Source organism: Rhipicephalus sanguineus, chromosome 1 (genome assembly GCF_013339695.2).
Source record: "Rhipicephalus sanguineus isolate Rsan-2018 chromosome 1, BIME_Rsan_1.4, whole genome shotgun sequence".
NCBI lineage: Eukaryota > Metazoa > Arthropoda > Arachnida > Ixodida > Ixodidae > Rhipicephalus > Rhipicephalus sanguineus.
This window is the reverse complement of record NC_051176.1, coordinates 211256764-211276234: the sequence shown is the minus strand read 5'-3', so window position 1 is coordinate 211276234 and position 19471 is coordinate 211256764. Positions and strand designations below refer to the sequence as shown.

Sequence of the window (19471 nt, the reverse complement as noted above, 5' to 3'; positions counted from 1 at the left end):
TGTATGCGTTGTGTTTTGAATATGTTTGCTCTTGGGGGGGGGGGGGGGGGCAGGCAGAAATTTTATTGGGGCAGCTGCCTGCCCCCCCCCCCCCCCGCCCCCGCGGCCCCCACTGACGCCGCCCCTGAGGGACTCGCAGCTAGATGTTCTGACCGAAAACATTATATACAGCTCAAATGTGGCGCCATTATGTCGCGCACCTTGTCTGACCAGTAGCACCCTCTAAGCGAGCTCGATCAAACTAAGGGCTATGGCCGGCGCTCGCCCCTTGACCATCAGCTGACCACGAATAGGTTCCGATAACGCAGTGGCCATGCAGTAACCGAGAATCTTGTGTAGCAAAGCGGAGCTAGTGGGAGCTATATTATTGCCTATATATGCATGTGCTCCAACCTTCTCGTCGAATCGTTATAAAGTAAGTACGCCCACTTCCTTTGCTGGAAGAACGAACTGCTTCGATGCATCGATGTAGCCCAATATTCCTTTTAATAACACCGCATGCATTGTATGTCTTGGTTTAGGCAAGGACGATACTGCGCTCCTGCATTGCTGTCGACAAAGCCTCCGGCGTTAATGCCTCACGCGCAGCTGCACGTTGTTACTGTTGTTACTGGTTGCGGACAGGCATGCGAGCGCGGTTTTACTTCAGCGCGACTAGCGTTTCACTCTAATAAAAATTTCTGGCCGGCGTTGCCAGCGTTGCGATGACACGCGATACGCGTGGAACGAAGCACGTGACACGCTGTTTACGTCGGCGCAAATTCATCGGCGAGAACTTTGCGCCATCTCGCGGAGAATGTCGGAGAATGTGTAAATAATTAGAGAGTTTTCGAATAGCGTACGCAAAGCATTGCCGGCTTTGCGGCTCATCGTCGGGACCTTCTCCGTTTCGTCGGTGTTGTGCATCGTGCCTCTGGCTGTGTTCGTGGTCCCGTCCCTGAACTCCCGTGACCGTCTCCCACATCTTTCCTGTCCTCTTTTCTCTTCGTTGTATGGATGGCTCTATCACTTTTCCCTCTATTTTCCTACTATTCTTTTATTCCCTCCTTATCCCCACCCCTACAAGGCACTGCGCCGTGTCGCCTATAGGCAGACAGAAATTAGGTGCCTTTTTCCTTTCCTTAATAATCACGTAACTAACTTTTCGCGCAACTGCGCATGCGTCGTACGCTAACCGCTTGCGGGCTCGAAGTGACGGAAATAGCGGGCCGCAAACGCTAACTCAACTTAGCGTACGCTATTCGAAAGCTTGTTTTGCGGCGCTGACGCAGCTCAGAGACGCTGGCGTGATCTTGGCTGAGCTTGAAGGTCAGATTCTCGGAACAAAGCAGTTTTCTGAGTTCGTACCTGGATAAGCAAAGATATATCGCTCTGCGCGCTAGTCGATCAAACTGAGTTGATCGTCAAGAGTGTCGCTGGCGAGCAGCTCCTCCTACCGCTCCAGAAGCGATTGCAGGTTTGACGAAAGGCATTTCGCGGTCGCTGGTGTGAACATGGTCGGTCGTCGTAACGCCTGCGTCGACGGTCGCGGACTTAAGCCACTCGCCGGTGTGAATGCCACCTTCCTCTCTTTATAGGCACTTCGTCAACTTCAAGAGTGGCATGCTCTTAAACAAAAACTATGCCTTCTAGCCACCATACAAATACATATTGATTGGCCTACAGCTAGCACACTGGGCGGCCTACAGCTGTGTGAAACATGCGGCTGTTTGGGATGTTTGGCTTAATATCAGCACTTTATCACTTTCACTCACTCACTGAAGCATGGTGACTGTGGTCTTCCCCTTTTCATAGCCACTTTCTCCTCATCCTCAAGCACAGCATATGCAAAGTTCCTCCCCAGAACCTGCAACATGTTTGGACATTCATATGTGGAGCTCGTACATTATCTAGGTACAGTACATGCCTCTGTGGCCACTTTATTGTCAGCACAGCATTTCATACAAAAATGTGCATGGTGCTAGTGCGATAACGGGACCGCACCTTTGCATATAAGGTAGCACTCTCGACCCTTTGTGTTACACACAAGCCCCAATTTCAAATGTATCATAAGACATATTTGGACAGGGAGAAAAATCTTTTTTCCTGATCTCTAGATGATAATGAAGTGCAGATTTCCGGCTGGAAAACTCAATTCCAGCTGGATTTCCAGCCGTATTTTTCCCATTCCTATGGGAAATGAGGTCACCAATAGCTGGGAATAAACGTTTCCAGCTGGGAAAAAAATATCTCGCTGGATTTTAACTGCTCCAGCTGGAAATCTACCAGCTTGAACCAGTAATTGCTGGGAAAAGCAATTCCTGGCTGGAATTAAGTGTTTCCATCTGGGCAAAGCCACCGGCAGTTGGAAAATGCTGCTCAAGTAATGCCCAGCTAAAAATTCCCTTTTCACTCACCATAAGCACATAAGCTATGCTCACCCTTGTTTAATAAATTTCGGTTGTTAGACAGCGCTTGTCCAGTGTCCTTCTTCTGTATGTTCTCTGTCGTCATCTCGCTGGTTTTTTCAAGTAAGCTATGCTAGTGGTCTGTTCTTCTGTCAATATATGCAGATGACATCTGCATCTGGGCGTCAGGGGTGACTAGTGTGCACTTAAGTGCTAGGCTTCAAAGAGTGGCTACACAAACATCAAACTACCTTCAAGGACTGGGACTAGAGTTGTCATCAGAGAAGTACTTGCTGGTTGTCTTCACACGTGCAAGGTGATGGGCCCGTATGTCATTAAAATTGGTGGACACGCTATCAGCTATGAGAAGACTCACCACCTTCTGGGAATAATAATAGATCACGACTTGTCCTGGAGCCCTCATATCGCCTGTATGAAAAAAAACCTCACAATGATCTCCCGTGTGCTAAGATTTCTTGCTGGAAAATTGTGCATCTGTATGAGCGATGCTTGAACTTTACACCGTTCTGTTCCTTGGTTTCATGGACTACTCATGGCTTATCTGTGCTATGCAGGACCCAAAGGACAAATGTACAGTGGGGTCCACTGTTAAAGGGAACACTCTAATGAGCACCTTTTATTTTGCTGGCCCTCTAACAGCAAGTGGACAGGGAAACATTGCTCATGCACTGCACGAGTCTGTGAAAAAGAGGCAGAACTTTCAACCACCAGTAGTTTTATGCAAATTTTAGTCACTATGTTTTTGCAAGAGAGAGAAATCCAAACATGCCCCGCATGCAAGTGTTCCCTTTAACAGTGGACCCGTCTGTACGTGTCCTCCAGTCACTTCAAGCTCAAGCGTTGAGAATATGCCTTAGCCTTTTGAGATGTGCATCTTCAATAGCGACTGTCGTCATTGCACGTGATCACCCAGTATCAGGGTTTTCGCTCAGATTCCATCACACCACCTTGCTTCACTTCCTGCTTCTAGGCTGCACTCTGAACTCCACAATATATATTGCTGCTCATCGTAGGGTTCTACTGTCAAACTTCATGCCTGCAGCAACACCACTGTTACCGCTTTGGTGCCTACGCCTCCTCGAAGCCCACCTATCCATTCATGGAATTAAAAAGAAAACCAAGTTGTCATATTTAGCCCTGCTACGAACCATGCTTCTGTTGCTGCTTGAGAAGCGCAGTGGACGCATTCACGTTTACCCGGATGGCTGTTTCCTCTGCAAGCTCAGCAGAAGCAGTGATTATTCCCACAAAGTCCATTGCCATAAAATTCTGGATATCACATTTTGCATAATCGACGACTGCACAACTCGCCACCCTCCATTCTGCTCTAGAGTTCTTTATTACAGAACCTTCACAAGTATGAACAATCTCCTCCGACTCCAAGGCAGCTCTCCAATGTCTCTAATGTCTCCATTTTATTATGGATCTAATGAACACTTAGTTGCTAATATAAGACTTCTTGATCACCATGCAATCTGGAAAAAACACAGCATAGCATATCAGTGGATACCAGGCCATTACGGTATCTACGGTAAAAACTGTGTAGATGAGGCTGCCCATTTTGCCCATTATGGTGTTCATTCTCCAGCTATACAGTTATCCAGAACTGACGCAGCTACCAGGCTTCGTTCACTGGCATGTGAACTCCAACTTGCATAGTAGAACTTGGCAGAATTCACTACCGCTAGTCTACAGATCTTGAATACCAATTTCCAGCCCTGTCTTCCGTCAGTGATATCTCAAGCTGTGGAGACACTTCTGTGCCGCCTGTGGCTTGGCGTGGCCTTCACGAATGCCTACTCCTTTCGGATTGGAACAGCTAGCAAACCTACATGCAATAACTACAGCTGCGAAAAAACGATTGCCCATCTTCTCTGTGAGTGGCCCTGTTTCAGTGTGCCCATAAAAAAACTTTCAATATGTTATGCAGGCTTGATAATCGCCTTTTTTCGGAGGAAAGGGTCCTAGTACACTGGCCAAATCCGTCCTCAGTACAGAAGGCATTGAAAGCATTGTTGTGGTTTTTAAGGACAACCGGGCTTCGAGACAGACTTTAAGCAGTGTCATAATCTACTTGACCTTTAACAGCAGAGGTGTTTAAGCTTGGCAAACCCCCGATTTGCTTCAACATATATCATCATCATGAGCACGTTCAACACAATAACTCAGCCAGCATGCGCTCTCTTCGTCCTCTTCATCTTCTGCTTATCCCCCCGAACATGTGCCCCCGGGGCGCACTCTCTCGCTGCACCGATTTATCTGCCGTGAGATGCAATAACTCAGATGGGCGAGAGAACGAGTACAGGGAGATAGAAAGAAAGAGGAAGCGAGGAATAGAGAGAGAAAGAGAATAGAGAAACAGAAAGAAACAGAGATAGAAAAAATAGAGAGAAAGTGAAAGAAAGAAAAAAATTCACCGACGGTTACGATACCGCCCAATGCTAATTCTGAGCACAGCTTCATGTTGGGGCAAGGCCAACTGTGTTTGAAGCTTTGGCTTTCCGCACGGTATCGATTATGCCATTAATCATAATTTTTGTGAAGCAGGACAGCACTCACTGCGCCATTATTCGTCTTTCTGCGGATAAGCGAGGTGCCCGCTACACATCTGTAAGGTATCATGTGCACTTTGTTGGTGCTGCATGTGGCTGATGATGATGAGGAATTATGGCTGAGCACTTTGCAGTGGGTGAAAAGCATTAAAGTACACACTCGTTGCACAAGTAGCATTGTGCGATGACTGGTTGTTATTTTACTCTTCTGCCACACTATACTACATAGGTTAACGCGGTTCCTTGTCCGACATGACGCCTGTATAGGGTGTTTTTGCAAGTCAGTTTCAAGCACCAGCATGGCTCTGGTAGAATACTCAACTGCCATCCACTACGCCAAAAATCCTAACTTTTGTGAAGTAGGACAGCACCCACTACGGCATTATTCGTCTTTCTGCAGATAAGTGAGGTACCCGCTACACATCTGTAAGGTATTATGTGCACTTTGTTGGTGCTGCATGTGGCTGATGACGATGAAGAATTATGGCTGAGCATTTTGCAGTGGGTGGGAAGCATTAAAGGGACACTAAAGGTAAATGTCAAGTCGACGTTGATTGCTGAAATAACGTTCCAGAAACCTCGCAGTGCTTGTTTCGTGCCAAGGAAATGCTTATTTTGAATGAAAATCGCCTTTTAGTGGTCCGCACAGCATTAGCGCACTTCAAATCGTGCGCCTGAAAAGGCCTGATGTAGCATTTGCCTTGCCCAACGTTGCCCGCCTTTACTGCCCGGCAGCCGACGATGTGGTTTCTGCTCTGAAGGGCACATTACACAACATCACATGGACATGAAATTTTGTTGAACTTTCCATTAGAGTGACTTTAATGAGCGTGCAAGGCACACGCAGCAGTATGCGATAACGAAACTACCATGTGGTAGTTTCATTATTGCGTACTGCTTTCGTACTGATTTCGTTATCGCGTACTGACCACGCAAGTGGAGTGAAGCCCTGCGAAAACAAAAGTTTTGCACAACCCACGCCGTTCTACACTATAACGTGAAGTTCTTTTTTCCATGAATCAAACGAAAACGCACAAGCAGCATTTTGTTATGTCTTGAAATGCTCAGAATGCTATTTTTTTGTCATAAGTAGCTTGAATACTATTAAGTAAATTATCAGTATACTATACTGATAATTTGTACTCGGGACTCTTGACGTCATCGGGCTTGTTCCAAAACGTCCCACTGGTGGCGCGCATAGTGTCCTACATTTACCTTAATTTCTCGATTACTAGAGCACTGCTATTGATAATATTGACGTTTTAGATGTTTTCAAGCATTGACTTTTCACTCTGACATAAATTTTTATTTGCCTTTAGTGTCCTTTTAAACCACACACTTGTCATTCCATTAGCATTGTGTGATGACTGGTTGTTATGTTATTCTTCTGCCACGCTATATTACATATAGCATGCCATCACACACATTGACCATGCCTGACAAGATGTCACAAGGCAGCCAAAAGCACCACCACAACCTCTGTTACTATGATGTACACTTTTCCCCTGGAGCCCATGTGCTGCTTTCGTTACCCTGTCATAGAGATTTTGCAAGAAACTGTGCTCTGTGCTCTTCTTACAGAGGCAAATACCGTGTGGTTCATCAAGTCACTGATGTCAAGTACAAAATTGTTCCTGCTAGCCTCGCTACAGCATCATCCAATGTGACAGCCAGTGGCATAATGCATATATTCACTAGGCTCAAGCCCTACAACTCTCCACTCTTCAGAGATATCTAATGGTACCGAGGTGATGCTTTTGCGATTGGAGGTAGTGTTGTGATACAATATACATTTTAATGACAGGCCAAGCAAGAGATTGTGAAAAAGTGGATGAAGTGGGATATATGTGTTCAGAGCATAGGCTGGTCTCCGTCTTGGTCACTGAATGTGTTCTCTTGTAAATTTCATCCCATATATAGTCTCCCTTTTCTGTGTTTCACAACAAGTAACAATATTACGAGCAAATCATAAAATTTTGTTTCATTTTTGCTCATAAAAGTAGAATATTATGGCTTAATTATTAGACAATAATGCAGACATGAACTTTTAAAACAAAGGTGTGACCCTTCAATCCACATTTGTTCTGTTAAAATTTGCATACTTGGTATAAATTATATTGAGTTGCAAAATAGCGACTCTCTTATGCAACAGCACTATTTACTGTTTTTTATGAGTGACAACATGCATGACATACCATTTACATTTAGCTTTGTTTAGCTTATGCAACATCATGAACAACAGCCAAGATCGAGCTAAATAAAAGTTCTTACTTCTTGTGCAGATGACTGATCATCGAAGCCAAGTAGGGACGATGCAACATTCAAGAGTGGCGGTGATTGGGGCTGGTGTCGTTGGCCTTTCAACAGCCTTGTGCATCCAGAACAACATCCCAGGCACTCCTGTTACAGTCATTGCTGATCGTTTCATTCAAGACACACTGAGCTTTGGTGCTGCTGGCTTCTTCCGCCCAGATGAAAATATAGGACCTACACTCGGCATTACAAGGTACTGCTCTTAATGAACCTCATTAATACAAGCCCATTATATAAATCTTCATCAAATCAAACTTACACACTTGTTCATTTAGCTTTACTTTTAAGGGGAAGCTGCTTTGAATAAATGAACGAATGAACAAACTTTATTAAAGGTCCGGCAGTTTCCTCCGGGCGAGGTGGGGGGAAGAGGGGATTTAAAGGGAATTTTTCTTAGGTCCGCAATCTCAACTTAATTCATTTGCCACATTCTGCTGGTCGATTTGGTCATGTTCCTCTAATGACTTGAATGAGAGTTGTGTATTTTTATTCACTTTAAAGGTTGGAATGTGCAATCCTAATATCTGCCATTTAACAGATCAACATGGCATGAGCGCAGGAGAAGCAGTGATAATTCCAGCATCCTTTAAAGCTTCCGTAATGATAGTATAGGACTGTTATTGAGTGACTATGTTCAATTTATCTGCTGCATAAAAATTTCGGTGGCAGCATTGGGCAAGCCCCACTGCTCACCTCCGATGCACTAAAAATGAAGCTATGACAAGCCTAGTGGGTATGTGCCAACCAGCTCCTAGCGGTTATGTGCCACAGAAATTAGGCAAGCCCCACTACTCGTCTTCGGTCCTCTAAAAAATGAAGCTGCATATAACTAGCCTAGTGGGTATGTGCCACAGGAATCGTGCAAGCTTCACTACTCACCTCCAGTATACTAAAGAATGAAGAAGCTGTCTGTAACTAGCCTGACAGGTATGTGCCACAGAAATTGGGCAAGCCCCACTACTCGCCTCCGGTTCATTAAACGTTATGAATTTGAAATTCGAAGCAGCTTCACCGACTTAACGTCACGAAGACTGGTTAAACAGCGCAAATGGTGGCAAAACTACTATAGAGCAAAGTGAAAAAATGAAATATCAATATGATGCCACCAGCTCCACTGTTTAACCCTCTGCGGTCGTTTTCGGGCCCTGCCTGAGAACGCGGCTGCAGTGGTCTGTGGTTGGGCACTGCTGGACAAGTTCTTTCATGGTTGATTCATGCGAGCGTTTTCCCCGTGAAAAAGCTTTCGTGAAAAATCTTCCTGTGAAAAAGTTTTTGGGGGAAGTCAACGCACCCCACCCCCCAACTCATGCCTCTGATCATAGGCGTGCGCAGGGGGGGGGGCAAGGGGGCGAGAAGGGGGGGCGCAAAGTCAGCCCTATACATTGTAGGGGGGGCGAGAAGAGGGGCGCAAAGGCAGCCGCATACATTGACATAATAGGGAGGGGGGCGCTGCGACGAACCTTCGCCCCCCCCGAAGGGGAACCCTGCACACGCTTATGCCTCTGATCATAGGTCAGCAAACTCACTCACGACTCGACTCAGCAGACTCACTCAGACTCAGATCAAGTCGTGAGTCTGAGCCTGAGTGAGTCTGGGTGAGTAATATTTTGGTGAGTGTGAGTTTGAGTGGGTCCGGTCATCAGCTGTCGCATCAAGAAACTGCACATAATGCCTGACAGATGGTACCTCGCTTCTCCGCAGAATGACGCGTAATGTCGTGGTGGGTGCTTCCCAACTTCACAAAAATTATGATTTGTGGCGTAGTGGGTATGTTGCAAGTGTACTTGTATTATTACCCACAAGAGAGTTTATAACGGGCTCTAGAAATGCTCTTCAAGCTTTCGCTGTGACTGTGCTGCGCTTTCCGCACAGGCCTGGCGTTTTTTTGCCAGCCTACAGTCCTAGCTACTCAACTTCAGTATTGTTGTCAGCCTGATGTTGGCTCACGTTTATATGCACGCCTACTCGCACATACTACTTCAATGCACTAGCCAGGCCTGTAGCCAGGGGGGGCTCTAAGGCCCCCCCACCCAAGAAAAAATTTTGGTGAAGTATATGTTTCTGCCAAAAATAAATGATGAAAATAGGTGTTTTTCTTGAATAGTCAAGGTTTTCAGCAAGCGCCCCCTCCCCTCCCCCCCAAAAAAATTCCTGGCTACAGGCCTGGCACTAGTGTTCATACGCCAGGTCAATATTGATTGATCAAACACTTGAATTACGGAGGGCGGCAGTGGTGGGGGGGTGCTGTGACCCCTCCCCCGATAGCTCTTAGACGGGCAGTTCTTGGTAAAAAAATCTCGTGTGGGTCATGTCTTGCTGTATTGCAATCATGCACTTACTGTCTTGCATTCTTACTGTATTGCAATCACTGATAACTCCTATTTGAAAGTACGAAATGAAAAGGTGGCACGTAGAGCACCAATTATGTGATATATTGGTGTCAAAGGGCATTGACACCATAGTCGAAAAAGCTGCTAACGGACCCATGAGTCGATTCACTCTGACTCACTCAGACTCAGATCGAGCCGCGAGTCTGAGTGAGTTCGGGTGAGTAATATTTTGGTGAGTTTGAGTCCGAGTGAGTCCTGTTGAGAAAACTTTAGAGGTTCATTCAGTGAACTGGGAGCATGGGAAACAGACAACAAAGAACGACGAACTACACAACACGCGCTCACTAACAACTGTTGTTAATGAGCGCTCGTGTTGTGTAGTTCTTCGCCGTCCTTGCTCTGTTTTCGCGCTTCCAGTTCACTGAATGAATATGTACCACCTAGCCCAATTATCGATCCTTTTGAAACTTTAGGTGTGTCTGAGTCTGAATGAGCCCGGTTAAGGAAAATTTTGGTGAGGCTGAGTCCAAGTGAGCCCTAAGCAGAAAATATATTTCTTGAGTGAGTCTGAGTGAGCTCCAGTTTTTGTGCCGACCTATGCCTCTGATCAATAAATATTGAGGTAGTGTATGAACGCTAGTGCGTTGAAATATGTGCGAGTAGATGTGAGTATAAACGTGAGCCAATATAAGGCTGATAGTAATGCTTAAGACGAGTAGATAGGACCATAGTTTGGCAAAAAAAAAGTGGAGCTCACTCAGATTCACTCCAGAAATATACTTTGCGCTTAGGGCTCACTTGGACTTAGACTCACCGATATTTTCCTCAATTAGACTCACTCGGACTCACTCTCACTAAATTTTTTCTCAACCAGACTCACTCGGGCTCAAGCTCACCAAAATATTACTCACCCCAACTCACTCAGACTCATGGCCTGATCTGTGTCTGAGTGAGTCGACTCATGAGTGAGTTTGTCGACCTATGCTTGAAGTGTACTCAGAAGTACCACAGGGGTTGGCCTGAGGGCCACTATTATTTCTTATTTATGTCAATGACAGTGCTAACTGTGTTGAAGAAGGTATGAGAGTGCAGTTATTTGCTGATGACCTGGTTGTGTACACCTTTGTGTACAGTACTGTTGATCAGAAGCCACTAAATGCTTTTCTAGATAAAAGTGCTCAATGGTGTGAAACCTGGAGTATGGAAATCAATCCAAGTGAGACAAAGTGCATGACAATTAGCCAGAAGAAGTCGTTGATTACATTTAATTATAAAATAGTGGATTCTGATGTGACCCAGATGCTATATAAAATATTTGAGTTTAACCATTACAAGTAAGCTAAAGTTGAATGTTTACATTGATAGCATATGTGCAAAAGCATTTAGAACACTCGGGTTTCTACAAAGAAAGTTGGCTGTGGCTCCTGTGTCCATTAAGTTAATAATTAAACTCTAGCACGGCCCGTTCTTGAATATGGCAGTATATATTGGAACCCTCATCAACTGTACCTTGCAAATAGAATGGAAAGAATCCAAAATAAGGCACTACGGTTTATCTACTCAAAATGTTCCCGTGAGGATAGTATCAGTGCTCTTCGAAATGCAGCAGGAATTCCTATACTTGCTTGTCGGCGGTGGGTGGCAGAAGTGAAGTTCCGTTTCATGTTTTATCATGATCCTATAAGCGTAGATAATCACGAGCACTTGAAACCACCACATCGTCATTCTCATGGAAACATGTCACGACAAACACATAAGACAATACGTCACATGCTGTGACACATTTAAGTTGTCATTTTTTCTGGCTTCCATTGAAATATGGAATGCGTTGCCCCAGGAAATTATTGGCATGGATAGCATAGACAGATCAGTAGAAGTGGAAGATAACTTTTTCACGCAGTGGCATAATGAAGTTTTTTCTTTTCTTTTTACCTTTTCTGCTTACAAGGCTTACAAATTGTTTGTTGTGTCTGTTGTTGTCATTACTCATGTATAATTTTGTTTATTGTACACTGTATTTCTACCAACACCCTCAAACCCACTTCCTATAGTGGCCCGCATAAGGCTGACAATATTTGTTAAATAAATAAATAATAAAATTTTCAGTGGGTATCTGAACATCTGTGACTGAGGTGTGCTGGATATCCAGTTCACTGCAACTGATTGACCAAAAATGTGACTGCACCTTACTAGTACTGTTCCAACTGTTCTGGGTGGCTGCATGCGGAGAGACCATGGGAGATGCCTTTCAGGAGCCTTTATCATGTGAAATTTGAAAGAAAATACAGAAAATTGGCCATGTGTAATATACATTGCGTGTTCTCTGATACCGGCCCTGCTAACAGTCTTGCTCTTACTTTTTATCCTTTCAGAGAGTGGTTCAGAGCAACATTCAGACATTACGAGATTCTTTTGCATGGCAATGAAGCTGAAACAGCTGGAATCAAGAGGCTTTCTGGTTATGCCCTCAGTTCAAGCAACCAAGAGAAACTTGTGGTATGACCATTTAAAATGAGCAAAACTTGGAAGTTGCATAGTTTTTATTCCCTGACAACTAGATAAATGAAAGAGTGGGCAATGGACCAAGGGCTCGTTTTCTTTTTCAGACACAACCTAATGAAACCAACAGACAGTGAAGCCGAGAAAGGTGTAGGGGACATTATTTGTAGCCTTTTGTGTGTAGTGTAGTAATCATGATATAAATCTAAAGAAATTTAAGAGGATGAAAAGACAACTTGCTGCCGGTAGGGACCAAGCCTACAACCTTCGGATAAGGCCTCCAAGGCTCTACCAACTGAGCTACGGCGATGGTTGTTCTCTTGTCCACTTTCATTGCGTATTTCGGTGCACATTAACCTGTGCACGCTGGCGAAAAAAGGTGTTCCACTCTTGCCATCATGGCTACGAGTGGCACTGGCTAACACTACCAGGTTGTTCTAGGCTACACTTTGTCTGTCACACTGAAAGCTGGGCATATTGAGCTAAATGCTTAGTATGCTCAGCAGGATAACAGGAGAAAGAGAGAAAGGCATTCCATGTTCCTCTTGGACCAGGCTTATCCACTGCTGTACGTGTATGTGAAGGAGGTAAGAATGGTCACTGTGGTTGAGTGCACCCAGCTTTCAGAAACACAGTCATGGTGTAGCTCCTGATCAGTACTCCAGGCTGGCTAGCACACATGCATAGGTGTACTCAGGGACCAGTATTAAAAGATGCACCATAGCTTGAAGAGATGTCTTCCCCCCCTCCTTTAACTGCAGTTGGCACTCATCACAAAAAAGAAAAAGCTTAAAGGACCTCTGACACCAATATTACAAACTCGAGATGTCTGTGTTGTTTCATTATCCTGCATATCTGGGCACTTCTGACCGATTGTTAGGGAGGAACGTCGCCTTTAAGATATTTTAATTTGGTGTTAAAGTAAGTGTGACTGCTCATCTGACTTGGCAGCACCTCGCAAAATTGCCACTAGTATGACGTAGGTTGGGGACTCATGTGAGGTTCCACAAGTAAAGCGAGTATTGTCGACGTCACAGACAAGTTTGTGGGGTGGACACAATATCGCGACTGTCTACCCCCTCAATCTGTTGTCGGGCTACTTTCAAGGTGGTTCTAGCAGCTTACGCCAGTGGCTTTTTAAGTACCAGAGCAAGGAATGTCCTTTTATTCCTTTTTTTTCTGAGGGGGCACAGTGCTTGGCAGGCAACATGTGTGTCGCATGTAGTTTGTAAGAATGCTCTTGGTGCTTCACTCCCTAACTCGTACTGCAGCACTCACGTCGTCTCATTCTTTCCCACACATGGGGCCCCAATTTAAATAGTGCACTCTCAATGTCACCAAAGCTTGAGTGCATGTGATCTTATGGCTCAACCGCGGTGGGTTGTTAATTTCTTATGATTTTAACGCGATAGCGTTAAAGAGCTCGTATTGCAGAAATTCCGCCGTCGGCGTCGGCGCCGTTGGTTGTGAGCGAAAAATCATCACCTTGTCCGTGACCGAAAAATCGAAAAAGCTGCAAATAAAATAAATGATAAAAATGTTGGGTCCGAGTGAGAATCGAACCCAGGCCGTCTGCGTGGAAAGCAGGTGTTCTACCACACAGCCACGTCTCTGCTTGGAGCTGCACTGAAAGTAACTTTCATGCTTCCAAAAATACGCGTCCTGTATACAGGTGTCACAGTACGAGATGTAATGTCGCAGTAATGTTGCGTGGTACAAGCGTGCATTGCCATCGGGAGTCACACCCTGTGAATATCATAACGACTTGATGGTTTAAACCCAGCCACCCATTACAAAAGGCACACAAATTGCTGCGCGTATTCCATTAAGACCACGTAGTGGGTGCATCGCAAATTCGAAAAAGTTTCTCGCGCATAATTGCTCCCGGTTTAAAGCATGCTACCCATTACATAAGGCACACACCTGAGTGCGCGCATTCTGTTAAACACTCGTAGTGTTCGAAGGCAGGATATCGCTATCGCGTTCAACTCTTAAAGGCGAAGCTTAAGCGTCCCCCAATTTTTAGGCAGCCGTTTTGAAGTTATGCCAAAATTGGTCATAATTAACAACACTGCCATTAATTACGCGATACATTAGAGCATTTACAATTCAGTTTCGGGATTATCAGATGCAAAGCTACTAATTAAAGCATAAAAGTCGGAAACAAAATTTTGGCTGTCATCGGTCCTTTAATAGTAGCACAAAATGCATGATTTAATTGTAGTAAGCAGTAATTTCAACATAAACTAAACTTGGCTAGAGAGTCGTACTGATATGCATTACTGCAGTAGCAACACTGTATACCTGACCTACAGCCAAGTGCTTTCCTAAGCTAGTATCTAATATAGTTGTACACACAGTCAAACAGTTTCATGAAAAGCAACAAAAATGTACATTTCCATCCATAGGAAAATTGCAGTGCAAAACAACACAAGGACCGACAAAAAACACAGGACTGGGGCTCTAGGGGGTCAGGGTCTTCAATATTACTTTATTATTTATTTATTAATACCTCAAATACCCCAGCTTGGGGTTTTACATGAGGGATGGGCTGTTATGTAGTGACAATGATTCGATGAACAACTTGAAGGCTTGCGGATCAGAATGGAGCACAGCATCTCTAGGTAGTGCATTCCAGTCTCTTGCTGTGTTTACAAAGAGGGAGCATAGGTGCGCAGCGGTCTGTGCCGGTGGTGGGTAGACCGCTTTGGTGTGATTCGTGCGGCAGGATGGACGATGAGCAGGCAAGATTAATGAAGTGCTAGGAGAGGAATGGTAAAACTTGTGAAAAAGGCACAACCTCGATCTAAGGCGTCTTAGCTCCAAGTTATCAAAATGTGCTTCGGATTTTAGTTCTGTAACACTACTATGGAAAGAAAAATCTGAATAGATGTAGCGAGCTGCGCGGTTTTGTACTGCTTCAAGCGCTTTAGTAAGGTTAGTTTGATGTGGGTCCCAAGCAGAGCATGCATATTCTACCTTGGGCCGGACGCATATTTGATAAGCTAACAGTTTCACAGATGGGGGAGCAAGGCACAAGTGCCTTCGAAAGTATCCTAATGTGCGGTTAGTTTCGTTAATGATGCTTGTGATGTGAGAGGACCAGGAAAGATCACTGGAGATAGTGATGCCGAGGTACTTGCTACTTGCATGAATTGACAGGAGAAATCGCAGCATTGCACAGGACGTACTGTGGTGAAGGGAGATTCCTTCTGCAGGTAAAAGAAACTAGCAGTGTTTTAGCAGTGTTTAGCGACATAAGCCATTTACTACACCAAGCAGTGATTTTATCCAGGTCCTCTTGAAGTGATCGGGTGTCATGATCGCTATGAACAGGATGATAAACGACACAATCATCTGTGAACAGACATATGTTAGATGAAATGTTGGCGGGAAGATCATTAATATATATTAGAGAAAGGAGTGGGCCCAAGACAGTTCCTTGGGGTACTCCAGTCCGAACAGGGCTTCTGCTTGGGGTACCGTATCCAGCTTGGGGTACCGTTTTTGCCATCCCACAAAAACAATGGTGGCTTCATCTGTTGTAAGAGTGACAAGAAAAGTACAGCCTGCACTGTAGTATGTATGAGCCGCCAGTAAATAACACCTTGGTACTGAAAGCAGGTGCAGGCAGGACAGCTTCGTCAAGGTATCTTAGTTTTTGTGGGGCTGCCCAAACCTTTATCTTAAATCTGTGGCAAAGAAGTTCCAAGTGCAGACAGAGCATTTTCAGGGCTCTTCATTGTCATTTCAGCTTAAATATATCAGCGTTAATGTGCTGCTTGCAAAATAATAAATATTGCGAGGTCGAATGTGCATTCCCTTTTCCCCCTTACTCTATGGGGGGTCAGGGTCTTGCTGGCGTTCCTAGTGTGTATGCCTATGTACGTATGTCAGTCGCTTTTGGCATATACTTAAAGGAACACTAAACGCAAATGTTAAGGCGATGTTGATTGCTGAAATAACGTCCCAGAAATCTCGCAGTGCTTGTTCTGTGCCAAGGAAATGCTTATTTCGAAAGAAAATCGCATTTTAGTGGTTCGCACAGCGTTAGCGCACTTCAAATACCCACTTGAAAAGGCCTCCTGACGTAGCATTTGCCTTGCCCACCGTTGCTCGCCTTTACTGCCTGGCAGCCGACGCTGCAGTTTCTGCTCTGAAGGGCACATTACAAGCCTTGCCCAAGTTGTGGTTGATCTTGTAATCCTCTGCACGAAAGTGCAGCAAGCACACACGCAGATTTCTTGGTTGTTTAGCACACTGACGCAGAAGCACAGTACTCAGCCACTTTGGCATGGGTTTATTTGCAGCACCCATTGGAAAGTCACGACAGTTTCTTTGCTGCAGCTGCTGTTGCTCAAGTGGCGCACACCATTCAGGCACCTGGCAACATAACAGAAACGCGGCATTTTGTCAAACTTTCCGTTAGAGAGACTTTCATTAGCGTGCAAACCACACGCAGCAGTACGTGATAATGAAATTACCACTGAGACGCAACCGTGTGAGCGGAGAGCAGCCCAGCGAAAACTGAACTTTTAAACCTCCCGTGCCGTTCTCCTTGGTGACACCAAGTTCCTTTTTCCACGAATGAAACAGAAATGCACAAACAGCATTTTATTACGTCTTGTAATGTACAGAATGTTATTTTTTTATTATAAGTAGTTTGAGTACTAGTGATTAATTGTACTCGGGACTCTTGACGTCACTGGGCTCATTCCAGGATATCCCACTGGTGGCGCATATGGTGTCCTACATTTACCTGAATTTCTTAATTAGTAGAGCACTGCTGTGGATAATAGGCACCGTCCACTGACCAAAGGGAGCTGCGTTGCTCGCACTGGCCCGTCCTAAGTTCGCTGATATTGACTGTTAGGGGCACGCAAAAAATAGACGCGCGCACGCGTCCGCCCCTGTAGCCCGACCACAGTCCGTCCCCTCATGAAGGGACGGAGAAGCGCGCATCGCATTCCATTTTGACTGGCCCCTTCTCAATGTTGCTTTTTTTATCCGCTAAGCTGTGCGTTCTGGCGCTGCAGTCTCACGGGAAAACTTGACTGCACGGTTCCTATACTGACGTTTTAGGCGTTCTCAAACATTCACCTTTCACTCTGACATAAACTGTTATTTGCCTTTAGTGTCCCTTTAATACCTAACCTCTGTAATGTAAATTGTGAGCCTGTTTTAAGCCCATGACACTGCACTTGATGCGCACTTCAAGCTGGTAGCATAAAAACATTACCAGACTAGTGGAATATTGCAGAATCGCAAGCTAATTTCCTGCAGAGTAGTTGCTTTTGGATGGTTGCACAGTTTCCTTCAAGAGTGGTAGTTAATTCAAAGAGCAAAATTTGTAGGAATGGGCGAATAGTAATTTTGAGGTTCTAAGCAAATAGTGATTTGGTCGGATAATTTTAAACTGAATAGTTCCAATAGTATATATCACATATTATAAAGAAAAGTGAGCATTTCTGTTATGACCCAACCAACTTGCACAATATTTTTAATAATTAGATCTAGAATGTCGCTTGGGCGAATGTCTCTTTTTGGTTCGAGGTGAAGTGGAAGCAACTTCGAATAGTAGCAAGATTTGAATAGCAGTAAGGTGCCAGTCATAAGCGGTAAAATACGTTATGTTTTTGAATTTGCTATACCTAGTTCATATAAGTCCGTACAACACGCTTTTAAACTGAAAAAAAAAAAAAAACGGTAATTGAGGCGTAGGTAATATGTACATTAACCTTGAAGTGCGACTTCGCGACAGTGCTGATTTCCCTTCGATAGATAGTTCCACGGCATAGCAGCGGCATGCTGCAGTGAAACCACCTTTCCAGGTAGGTTACATGCGGTCAAATAAACGTCTATTTGTTCATTTCGAATGCTTCGAAATTTCGGAAAATTTAAATTTGTGTCGAAGCGCTCGAATATTCGCCCATGCCCAGTTTATATTAATTTGCCTACATGTACAGGCTGTTTCACACTTAGGGGAAAACTCGTAGCACGTTTCAATGCGCTCTGAGTTTTCCCCTAAGTGTGGAACAGCCTGTACATCGCCCATAATGTGCCTTCATTTCCTCAAACTTAAGCTTGGTACCATATTTGCTTCACCCAAGGCAGTGGAGAAACATGTATAAAGCTTTTGAGCATTCCTCAAGGTAAAGTTCTCCAGAGGCCATAATTAATGCACATACTCTAAGCGTTTCTTGCACATCATGTACTGCATGCTCCCCATTTATCTCAATCGTAAACTTGTCACGACATTCAGTTTGCCCAGGGTTTGGGGCAAGGATTATATGTGTTTCATATAGCACTGCTGAACAAGAAGAAAATGAGCGTTTAATAATTCCCGAAGTGTATAATTAACTAGTAAACTGCGAACTTCGCCAGTGTGTCCTCCAGAACATCCCCTTCATTCCCTCCAAATGTTAACTTAGTTGTTCATTGACTTTGTCAAGTACTTTAGGCAAACATATATAATACTTCGTACGATAATTTGGAGCACACGTTTAAATAATTTTCTCAAAAGCTTATTAAGTTATTATTAACGCATGCACTACTATGTCCACATATGCCTCATCTATTCCCTAGAAATTAAAACTCACTGTGATGTAGTCAAACATTCTACACACATCACATAGTATTTAATAATTTTTCCCAAAGTTCAAATCACCTCTAGACTGCCCACACATCCATTTCTTTAAAATTTGAACTCAGCGCCTAGTTTAATTCTCTTGAGATATTGGGAAAACTTATCGTCTATAACGTTTAACGAGTGCTTGCGTAAGTCATTTCCTCAAAATCCTACAACTAATGTTTTCTTGTATTCCAATTAAAATTAAATGATCCATTCCCTTGGAATTAAAACTTTCTCCCATGTTTGTTACTCCCATTGCGGCAAGAAACATGCATATGGCTGTTTTAATTGCTTCTAGTTGCTCCAACAGCTTTACTGTAAAAAAAATCTATTATTAACAACTTGCTCTGCATCAAAAGATTGCTGCCTTGTACAGTGACTATAGAGCTGGTAGCTTCCTACAAAATATCAAGACACAAGGTTTCTGTCAAAGTACTCCATTTATTCCTGTCCAAAGCTTTTGAAGCACTGCTTGTTCACTGTAACATCGTTCACCGTGTGACGACCGCATATCATCCACAAACCATTGGCCTAACCAAAAGATTTAATCGCACTCTCGGTGATATGCTGACGATGTACACTGCATCAGACCAGACCAACCGGGACACTGTCCTTCCATTCGTGACATATGCATACAACACTGCTACGCAAGCGACCACAGGATTCTCACCGCTCTTTCTTTTATACGGATGCGAGCCATCATGCATGCTGGGCACCATGCTTCCTTACACACCTGAC

The 19471-nt window shown here is 44.3% G+C and overlaps 1 protein-coding gene across 2 annotated transcripts in view; it reads left to right on the top strand.

Moving 5' to 3' along the window:
• Window positions 1-234: 234 nt before the first annotated feature.
• LOC119406648 (D-aspartate oxidase) overlaps window positions 235-19471 on the top strand; it is a 35295-nt gene continuing 16058 nt past the window's right edge. The window contains exons 1-3 of one of the 2 annotated variants that reach the window (XM_037673389.2): window positions 235-415; window positions 7243-7466; window positions 11976-12099. In XM_037673389.2, the coding sequence (XP_037529317.1) occupies window positions 7243-7466; window positions 11976-12099 (348 nt within the window). In that variant the 5' untranslated portion in view covers window positions 235-415. Of the gene's footprint in view, window positions 416-6677; window positions 6701-7242; window positions 7467-11975; window positions 12100-19471 lie in introns of those variants that run through there. The other variant, XM_037673383.2, reaches the window with a different exon arrangement.